At 44.6% G+C, this 11666-nt stretch overlaps 1 protein-coding gene across 1 annotated transcript in view; it reads left to right on the top strand.

Moving 5' to 3' along the window:
• Positions 1–5525: 5525 nt before the first annotated feature.
• The window catches only part of prkd1 (protein kinase D1), a gene marked incomplete at both ends in the record, with an annotated part of 58379 nt that continues 52238 nt past the window's right edge, over positions 5526–11666 (top strand). Inside the window, 1 exon segment of the mRNA XM_080549032.1 lies at positions 5526–5690. Coding sequence (XP_080405158.1) covers positions 5526–5690 — 165 coding nt within the window.

The raw sequence follows: 11666 nt of genomic DNA, 5'->3' as shown, positions 1-11666 counted from the left end.
TTATCATCCCCCTGGGGCTGAGCCCGGAATGTTCTCCTAGAGAACCTTCTGGCTTAAGCAAACCAATTACAAAGTTCTTGATTTTACATTTTCGACATTTCTGGAATTATAAAATACAAACGCCTCTGTTTTTTTTACTAATCTCTTACACACACAACACACACACACACACACACACACACACACACACACAACACACACACACAAACACACACAACACACACACACACACACACTAAGCCTCGTCTGTAAATTCCTTTGCTATTGTAATGTGTGTAGTATAGTGTGTATAATGTGTGTAGTATAGTGTGTGTAATGTGTGTAGTATATGTGTGTAGTATAGTGTGTGTAATGTGTGTAGTATAGGCCAACAGGCCTCTCCTATCCACGTCTCCTATTTTTCAGATGGTATTTAATGACAAGAACAACAGTGTTTTATTTCAGTTTCTGGGTTAGGCCTATGTGCACTGGTCTCCTGTGTCGTCCTTGACACACTACTAGTTTATGGTTGAACTTCCGTTCATTTACCACAGTTTACTTTGTCGTTTTTTCAGTTTCTTTAAAACTATTGAATTGGTTCATGTGTTGCTACTCAGTTCTCACTCTTCCTGTGATGTTGTTTGCTAGACAAAGGTTCTGTTAAACAAGAGGACACAATGGTGACCAGGTTATTACACAGAGCTCAGATGAAGGTCTAGTGTTCACATGCAGAGTTAACAACATGTAGACTCAAGTCATCAGTATCGTACCGTGCGTAAATTCCTCCTGATTGTGATATATATGGCTTATAAACATACGTTTTAGGACGTGTTCAAAAGCAAGAACTGTGTGATCATCTAATTATCTGTAGTTATGTGTTTTTAGCGTGTTGATGTTCCTTCTCTCTGTGGTTTACAGATGCTTCCTGTTATCCTGGGCTGTCTCTTCCCTTTTCTCCCTGTCTCTGTCCTCAGCCTCCAGGGTTGTCGATGAGAGAAACCATAACTGTAACCATAACCATAACCATAAACATCTGGCGGGTCGTGTCTGATAGGACATGGCCCTGCGCTTCACTCTAATTCACCTAGACGCAGCAGTCATCTGAGGTCTGCAGACACATTTGGATTACCGGCTCGGAAGCTTGTGTGCTATAATTGTTTTACCTAAATGTGTGAATGTGCCTTTAATCATGACAGGCTGATCAGAGTCCACCCATAAAGTCCTTTGTTAGAATGGAGTAGAACAGGTTAGTACTCATAATTATTGTTAATGTAGCGAAGCATCTTATTGTACCTCGTGTGAAGCTCCCAGATATCAATTAAATATATTTTCTTCACCTAGACCAGTGACCAGACCTAGACCAGACCTAGCCCAGGACCTAGACCTGGACCAGACCTAGACCAGACCAGTGACCAGACCTAGACCAGTGACCAGACCTAGATCAGTGACCAGACCTAGACCAGTGACCAGACCTAGACCAGTGACCAGACCTAGACAAGAGACCAGACCTAGACCAGTGACCAGACCTAGACCAGACCTAGACCAGACCAGAGACCAGACCTAGACCAGACCTAGACCAGAGACCAGACCTAGACCAGTGACCAGACCTAGACCAGACCTAGACCAGTGACCAGACCTAGACCAGTGACCAGACCTAGACCAGAAACCTAGACCAGACCTAGACCAGTGACCAGACCTAGACCAGACCTAGATCAGTGACCAGACCTAGACCAGTGATCAGACCTAGACAAGAGACCAGACCTAGACAAGAGACTAGACCAGTGACCAGACCTAGACCAGACCTAGACCAGTGACCAGACCTAGACCAGTGACCAGACCTAGACCAGTGACCAGACCTAGACCAGACCTAGACCAGTGACCAGACCTAGACCAGACCTAGACCAGTGACCAGACCTAGACCAGACCTAGACCAGAGACCAGACCTAGACCAGACCTAGACCAGTGACCAGACCTAGACCAGACCTAGACCAGACCTAGACCAGTGACCAGACCTAGACCAGACCTAGACCAGACCTAGACCAGTGACCAGACCTAGACCAGACCTAGACCAGAGACCAGACCTAGACCAGTGACCAGACCTAGACCAGACCTAGACCAGTGACCAGGCCTAGACCAGAGACCAGACCTAGACCAGACCTAGACCAGTGACCAGACCTAGACCAGACCTAGACCAGTGACCAGACCTAGACCAGACATAGACCAGAGACCAGACCTAGACCAGACCTAGACCAGACCTAGACCAGACATAGACCAGACCTAGTCCAGGACCAGACCAGACCTAGACCAGACCTAGACCAGTGACCAGACCTAGACCAGACCTAGACCAGAGACCAGACCTAGACCAGGACCAGACCTAGACCAGACCTAGACCAGTGACCAGACCTAGACCAGACCTAGACCAGACCTAGACCAGACCTAGACCAGTGACCAGACCTAGACCTAGACCAGACCTAGACCAGACCTAGACCAGACCTAGACCAGACCTAGACCAGTGACCAGACCTAGACCAGGACCAGACCTAGACCAGGGACCAGACCTAGACCAGACCTAGACCAGACCTAGACCAGTGACCAGACCTAGACCAGACCTAGACCAGACCTAGACCAGTGACCAGACCTAGACCAGACCTAGACCAGACCTAGACCAGTGACCAGTGACCAGACCTAGACCAGGACCAGACCTAGACCAGTGACCAGACCTAGACCAGACCTAGACCAGTGACCAGACCTAGACCAGTGACCAGACCTAGACCAGACCTAGACCAGTGACCAGACCTAGACCAGACCTAGACCAGTGACCAGACCTAGACCAGACCTAGACCAGTGACCAGACCTAGACCAGTGACCAGACCTAGACCAGACCTAGACCAGTGACCAGACCTAGACCAGACCTAGACCAGACCTAGACCAGTGACCAGACCTAGACCAGACCTAGACAAGACCTAGACCAGTGACCAGACCTAGACCAGACCTAGACCAGTGACCAGACCTAGACCAGGACCAGACCTAGACCAGTGACCAGACCTCGCTTCTTGAACTTTTGCCTCCTTCAGATGAATATTATGGAACACGCATGGCTTATTAAATACATCACAGCATTAATGACTTAAAGAAAACACTGATTCAACGTTAGAGGCTAAGTCCCAGATCCCATCATCAGATTCAGAGGAGTTGTTGGTGAAAGTCCATAACTGATTTGGGACCAGGCTGAGGTTGAAACACACAAATGAGGATTGGACTGGCTGCCAATTGTCAAGGATCATGTCTACACATCATATCAATGTTTGTCTGCTGCACATTAAGTGAACTAGTGAGTACTACTGTATTCTAATTCCAACCCCCAAATAAAATAAAATAAAGATAAGATTCTTACAAATCAAGTCATTTTACATTCAACAGGGTATTCAACAGGGTATCTATCTGACTATCATGCACAACATAATTATATGTTGGGATACATATGGTGGATTGGTGAGTACTTGATTGATTGATTGATTGATTGTACTTTATTGTCCCCGAGGGGAAATTTGTCTTGGGCATGGTACTTTCATGCTTCAAGTGCAACAGTGACGATACATACAACATACAGTAGACAAAGTAAACAACAGGACAGCAACAAACATTGAGTGACATTGGCAGCAGTTTCCACCTGGACATGGCATCATTTGGTATAAATATATATTGCACATAACCCTTCAAGTGGTGTTTTCGAATATTGCACATGGCCCTTCAAGTGGTGTCTAAGATAAAGTGCAGGTGCTGGTGATCATGTCCTAATCATTGTTTCTGCTTGAGAGAATTGATTAGTTTAATGGAGAATGGGACAAATGATAGTTTTAAGAGCTTATAGTTACATCTTGGCATGCGAAGCCTTCTACCTAGGGGGAGAACTTCGTATTCTGTGGAGAGCGGATGTTGGGGGTCTGCGATTATCTTGTTAGTATTGTCCAGGACAGCTTTTTCATATAGTTTATTTAGGATCACATAGTCTCTTTCACCTACAATTTTCATAGCTGTTTTGTGAATGCTGACTAGTCTGTTTTTTTGTTGTACAGTTAAGTTGCCAAACCACACAATTATTCCATATCTGATTACACTTTCAACAATGGACTGATAGAAAATTCTCATGATCTGCTTTCTCACCCATAAAGTCTGAGTCGCCTCAGGTGATAAAGCCTCTGCTGTAGTTTGTTACATAAGCTGTCTAAGTGTGTATTCCAGCAGAGATGGTTGTCTAACTGAATACCTAAGTACTTATAAGAGGGCACCTGGATGATTGTTTGGTCTTGAAAAAGATGTTTTGCTCCTTTAACGTATGCTAGTGGAAACATTATAAATGTACACTTTAATTGTATTTTATCATCCAGATGTATTTGATTGTAAATAACTAGTCTATATGTTACGGTACATGTTGGAATACGGTACATGTGGGGAAACTAGGGTTATAGGGTTAGGTGCTAGGGTGCTACAGTTAGGGTTAGGATTAGGGTTAAGGGTAGGGTTATGGTTAGGGTTAGACATGCCAGCATGTACCAAGTCGACGTAGCACCTAACCCTAACCCTAGTGTTCCCACATGTACCGTATTCCCACATGTACCGTAACATATACATTTCTCCCATTGATGTTGAAGGGATATTTCCTCAAAATGTAAAAGAATCATGTTCGCTTAAATAATGTCATGCTATAAATGCAATAAAATCAGCTCATGCTATTTAGGATCCATTATTTCCATTGGTTTTTGGTTCTAAATGGTTCTAAAATAGTTAGTGCCCAGATAAACAGAACCAACGTTTGGATTGGAGTCTCTCCTTGTTCATAGACTCGTCTCATCTCAAGCCAGGTAAGGAACCAAAATGTGACTTTGTAATTTGGTTGAACTAACCTTTCAACCTGTCTAATTCGCCTCTAATATTCCCATTGATATAGATACAAAATGTGTCTAATGTGTGGGAACGCACACTGTTCAATCACGGTGGTGAAAGAAACTTTCAGAGGAAGATGCTTTCGGCTGCCCTTTTCTCCTCTCCGTCGGTCCTCGTCACTGCTGCTGGAGCCCTGGCATCGCCGTGCTGCAGGTTGCGTTTGTAAATTCGCTCTGAGAGCGCCGGAGCGCACACTGGATTCAACGTCATTAAGAGACCAAGTCATTTGATTGGACAAGAGGCATTCTATGAGTGTTGATCAGATTTCCAGAGCAATTTTACGAACGCAGCCTCAGTGATGAGAGCGAGAGCCGTCAGGCGGGAGGCGGTCTCTCTGATCACGTCTCAACATTTAACCACAACTGACGTCTTTGGCTTCATCAGCGCTTTTCACAGCTCAGAAAATGATCAGATTTTCAATATCCCTCCAAACGAAGAGTTTTCTTTTCCCATTTAGTATTTTGATCTCGCCATTCGTATTCATGAACAATCTGAAGTTTTAGTTCGGGATATTCAAACAGTTGGTTCTTTAGCGTTTTTCTTTTACATTTTAATTCCTCACCTCCTGTAAAGGTGTTGTTTGAACTCTCCAGGGAGCTTCCCATGAACGTGCCTCCGGTGATCCGTCCTCCGAGCCCCCCCGCGGGGCCGAGCGGCGTCTCGTTCCAGATCCAGATCGGGCTGAGCCGCGAGCCCGTCCTGTTGGACTCGCTCGACTTCAGCCTCGCGCAGGTTCGGGAGATGGCGTGCTCCATAGTGGACCAGAAGGTACCGTGTCAGTTCAACACTTCTAGAACATGTATAATCTGCTTGTCGAGGACTCTACAAGGTCTATGCATCCTTAACATTATGCTTAGTTAAAAAGTCAATAAAGTCATCTGTGAACTTTCCCCCGACGATGTTAACATCATGATCGTGTGGTTCATCTAGTCATGCGTGAGGGAATCCATGAGATCCAATTAGTCTATATCACTCCCTATCACTCTGACCCACAGCTATTCAGTTCAATCAGTTGCTGCCAGGTCCTTTCCCAGAGGCTGGACCACACGCAGAAAACAACATAGACAAGTCCTTCATATCCTATGCCACATTCAACACATTGAATTAAACTCATATTCACACAATTCAGATATAAGTAAAAGGACATCATTTTTTAAAATTCTATGTTGATCCGCACTGCCACTTCTCTATGCCCAGACCAGTAGCACCATCATATTTTACATGTGGGCCTTCATGCATTACTATTGTACTATAAGTACTAGGATAGGCAAGGCAAGGCAAGTTTATTTGTACAGCACATTTCATACAACAGAGGCAATTCAAAGTGCTTTACATACAGCATTAAAAAAATACAGAAAAAGAAGGATAAGAATAAGAAAACATTTGGCAAGAATAGATACATATATAGAGAAAATAAATAGATAAGCACTTAACAACATAATAAGACGATGAATAAAAACATAGGAATAAAAGTGTTATTACTGCAACTGTATTCAAGCCTCACTATTCGTGTAGTGATCATGTGTATTGACCATGTCAAATAGAGTAGGCCTAGTTTCAAGTGTTTTTTCAGGGCCTACAGGCACAGCTCGGCAGACAGCCATACGGACAATGGTTCTGATACTTTGTGAAGTTACTTGTTGTTTAAGTTGGCTATTATGGACATTTCCATAATCATAGCCACAGTCTATGCTTCGAATCAGATCAAAGTGTATTTTTTAATTTTTTCTTTTTTCTGAGTGGGGCAGTCCCACTCATATTTTTCATTTTTATTGACAGTTACAGTGAAGATTTAGACAGGAAGGATGGGTGAGAGAGAGAGGAGGGATGACATGCAGGATATGTCCCCGGCCGGAATCAAACCGGAGACCCTGCGGATACATGGTCAGCGCTTAACCCGCTATGCCACCTAAGCGCCCCGATCAAAGTGTATTTATACAGTACATTTCATACAGGGATGCAACACAATGTGCTTTACCGAAAAAAAAGAAAAAAAGAAATAATACAAAAAAGGTTTGATACCACATAGGCCTACTGATGTCTGTCTTTGCTTATGTTTGCTGACGGTATGTAGATGTGTGTCTTCATATAACAAGGCCTGACTGCAGTTCACTGTTCATCTCAGCTGAGGCTGCTGGCGGTAGAAATCGGAGGATGTGCTTATTGTACAACGCATGGAATGGAATGAGGTATGGTGTCATCGCGCGTTTGATATCATTCCTCATTCAATTCCGTGCATTACAATAAGCACATCCTCCGATTTCTACCGCCAGCAGCCTCCACGGTTCATCATACAACACATATTCAATATATTCTCAACATATTCAACATTATATTCGTTTCACAGGTCTGTATCTCCACATGTGGATGATAATTGCTTCTGAGCAGTTTTTTGTTATGTCTGCAAAGTGCAAGGCTTGCACCTATGTCATGCTCCGAAGTATGGGTGTTAAGATGGAGCCTATTGCTGTTGTTTCCTTGTCATGAAGCCACAGAACCAGAAACACCTTCGTCGGTCTGTGTCCCTGTCTTATCAGTTCACTGTTGAAGGGAAGATGGGGGAAGGGGAGGGGGTGGGGGGGTGCATGGGCACTGGGAATTCTAAGCATGTTCTTAATTAAGTAAGAAACAACAGTTTCAGTATGAAGTACAGCAGGCCACCTCAACACCTTGTTGATACACTTTAACACACTTCATCCCTCCTGTGTATAGCTGCTCGGAACTGATTGATTGATTGAAAACCTTTATTGTCCCCAATGGGGAAATTTTGTTGTCAAACAGCTCAGTTAGGGCAGAAAACATTCAGTACAGAAAACAGAAAAACATTCAATAAAAAACATAAAACAGTGCAGGCTCAATAAGTAAAAAGTTCCAAAAGTTCCATCTCCAGGTCTCCCCCACCCTGCAGGGCCTGGTTGTAGAGTCGGAGTGCAGCTGGAATAAAGGACTGTCCAAATCTTTTTGTACTTTGACGGGGGAGAACAAATCTGTGGCTGAACTTGCTCCTCATCCCTGCCAGCTCGCAGTACATCGGGTGGGAGGGATTGGCCAGCATGGCCGCCAGTTTTTTCCCCATCCTCTGTTCTGCCACCACCTCTAGGCTGTCCAGCCCGGTCCCCACCACAGAGCTGGCCTTCTTCACCAGTTTGTTTAGCTTCGCAGCATCCCTGGCACAGATGTTTCCACCCCAGCAGGCCACGGCGAAGAACAGAACGCTGGCAACCACCGACTGGTAAAACATTTGCAGCAGCTTGTTGCAGACACCGAAAGACCTCAGCCTTCTCAGGAAAAACAGTCTGCTCTGCCCTTTCCTGAGAAGAGCCTCGGTGTTGTCAGTCCAGTCCAGTTTGTTATTAATTTGTACTCCCAGGTACCTGTAGGAGTCCACCCTCTCGACTTCCACCCCCTTGATGGTGATGGGGGCTGGGGTCCTTCTCTTCCTCCTAAAATCCACCACCAACTCCTTTGTTTTGCTGGTGTTAAGCAAAAGGTAGTTGGTGTCGCACCACTGCACGAAGCTCTCCACCAGGGCCCTGTACTCCTCATCCCTGTCGTCTGTGATGTAACCGACGATAGAGGAGTCATCCGAAAACTTCTGCAGGTGGCACTGGTCGGAGCTAAACTGGAAGTCGGAGGTATAGAGGGTGAAGAGAAAGGGTGACAGAACAGTTCCCTGGGGGGCACCGGTGTTGCACACCACCACCTCAGACTGACAGCCCTGCAGTCTCACATGTCTGTGAGGTAGTTGTGGATCCAAGCCGTCAGGGAGTCCTCCACACACATCACTGCTAGTTTGTCAGCCAGCAGTGATGGCTTGATAGTGTTAAATGCACTGGAGAAGTCGAAGAACATGGTCCTCACCATGCTCTGTGGCCTCTCCAGGTGTGTGTAGGCCCTGTGCAGCATGTAAATGATGGCGTCCTCCACCCCCATGCTCTCCTGGTATGCAAACTGCCGGGGGTCCAGGAAGTCCTTCACCTGGGGCTTAAGGTGTTAAATAGTATGAAGTGAGATGTTTCTTGTGTGTGTGTGTGTGTGTGTGTGTGTGTGTGTGTGTGTGTGTGTGTGTGTGTGTGTGTGTGTGTGTAGAGAGAGAGATGTTTTGAGGACTCAGTTGGCTCTGCAGGCTGTAATTGTTTTCTTCAGGGTAGATTTGTGACTGAATGAGCGCCACGCCAAGATTGTGTTAGCCACAAGATTGTGTTACTCACATGCTTCACTTGCAGGGACGGAAGTCTCTCTCCTAGGAGGGAAGTGTGAGCTGTGACAGGACTGGCTGTTACCTTGTGGTCATTGAATTATCTTCAAAGGAGGAAATGTCTTCAAAAGTATTTGAATTATTGTGCACCAGCTTCCAAATTCACAGAATGAACTTGCGCAAAGATGCTGGAGCGTTTACCCTCAAACTCAAGAGACCTGTTCTGTATCGGAAGCTAATTATATTAGCTAATCACCTAACCAATGTCAACTGACACCACTAACCACAATAGACTGCTCAGTCCATCATAGTGAAGACAAGATGATCCAAGTTCCTACTCTACACTAGGAGAGATGTGAGGAACTGTCGGTTCTGTTATCTAAATGATGTTTAATGATGGCTACATGGTGTAATGAATAGGCACTCCTCGTGATAACTATGAAAGGTTTAATACTACAAATCGAGCTAGATTAGATTAGATTAGAAACTTTATTGTCATCGCAGAGTACAAGTACAATACAATGAAATGCAGTTTAGCATCCCACCAGAAATGCAAATAGTGATATAAGGGTATGATATAAATAGAGTGTTAGGTAACTATGTAATATACAGTATGTGCAGTGGTAGTATTGTAAACATCAGTATAGTTTAGAGGAGCTTTTAGATTGGGTAAGCATAAGATATAGAAATACACATAATTACACAAACACGCTATCAGTGAACGCAGTTTCAAGGAAATGCTATTTTGATGCCCTAGAACCCGCTAATAAACTGTAGGGTCACTTTGTGATCAGATTACCAAAAACAAAAAAAACAGTTGCCAGTTTCGACTATATCAGGGGTGCTCATTGTTCAATCTTTTTTGAACCAAGATCTTTTCAAGTAGCCAACCTGCTGAAATCTACAAGTCCAGTTTCAACATCGCAAACGCACACACACACAACACAGACACACACCGTTTCCATCCTCCATAGTAAACTCACAACACACTTTCTTTTCACACTTTTGTCACACAGGCACTTGACATCACATCACAAACCCTCTCTATCTCTCTCAAACACTTTTGGTCCAGAACCACTGGCACGGACAGCGACATTAGGCCTATCTCAGCGATTGATTAAGCAGCTCTCTCTCCAAACACAACGGCACAGGCCTACATTCAAAGGTAAAAGCAGAGGAAGTCTTAAATAAGGAGCCATAACCAGCACTAGAGCAGTACTCAAACCATATAAACAAGCACAGATCGCCACCAGCCTCGCGAATCATAAACCACTCATACGATACCAGGCTTGCTGTAACCCCTAGAGACTCTCCCTTTCTGGGTGTGAAGATCGGTGAGCGGTGGCTTCGGGCGGCCTTTAGCCAGTAGTTGTGTTTTTCCAGTCCAGTCCAGTCTACGAAATCCCTTTAGGTCGCTGACAGTAATGTCCATATTCACAAAATCAAGCAAGTTATTCTTATTGATTATTATTTAGATCGTTTGAGCTAGCTGGCATAAGTTATTCTGCCAGGCGAGAGAAAGTAAGGTGAAATGTTAAGTGAACTTGAAAGTGATAAGAGCCAATCAGTAGGTCTTATCGGAATGAACGAACTACTGATTGGCTGGTAAGCATGCTTACCCTGATCACATTAAACAGCGGGCTGAGGCATCGAAAAGACATTTTCACGCATTCGAATGTACGCGAGGGAAAGCAGAGAGAGAAGTGCTTATAATGCAACGCAATGCAAGCAAGCAGAATAGCGAGTGCTTACTCCTGCAGGTGGCGCCAAAATGAATGACTCCTCCTGCCCTGGGACCTAAAATACGACTCTTTTAATGAAAACAAACAAACGGTTACATGCACTTTTATTTTAATATTTTCACTGTCCTTTTTTATTTTTTCGTTGGGTAAGCACTGCTTACTATGCTTATATGGACGACACGTCCTTGATATACAGTTATGGGCTGTATACAGTTATAAGCTATGTACAGTGAGGTCGTTTATGAACAGTATCTAATGTGCAGAAGTATAAAAGAAGCTATGTCAGGAGACATGTGCAATGTGCAATATACAGTAGTACAAAGGTAGTAATGTAAACATCAGTAGTGCGTCTAATGTCATGGGTTACTATGGGAGTGGGGGTGACCTGGGCTTGTAAGGCGTTGTATTGCAATTCGCCACTCAAATCCAATGAAGACCATGCAGCGATGAACCTGTAGAGGCCTACCCCTAGACATGACTTGACTTAATGTGTCGAACAGTCCTTTAACGATACTGTTAACGACACCTGCTGTGGGATGGACTTATCTTGATATCCGGCCACTCTGGAGGTTTTAAAAACACCTTTAAGACCGCGTTATTGATTTTAGACGGATCTATCCCGATTATAAGTCACCCGGTACCCTTCACCACGGGCCCTGGCTGCCTTCAGAAGGCTGCAGGCTAATATCCTGTCAACAGGCTAATCCTGATCAGAACCCATTAGCTCACTGGCTTCTCAGCGCTAATTAAACCCGCGGCGCCTTTGTTTCAAGTTGGCACCTTTTTCGCATTACCACTCCTTCA

This window comes from Nansenia antarctica, assembly GCF_963989245.1.
Source record: "Nansenia antarctica genome assembly, chromosome: 1".
Lineage (NCBI taxonomy): Eukaryota > Metazoa > Chordata > Actinopteri > Argentiniformes > Microstomatidae > Nansenia > Nansenia antarctica.
The sequence above is the reverse complement of the archived record's forward strand: the minus strand, read 5'-3'. Positions and strand labels throughout refer to the sequence as shown.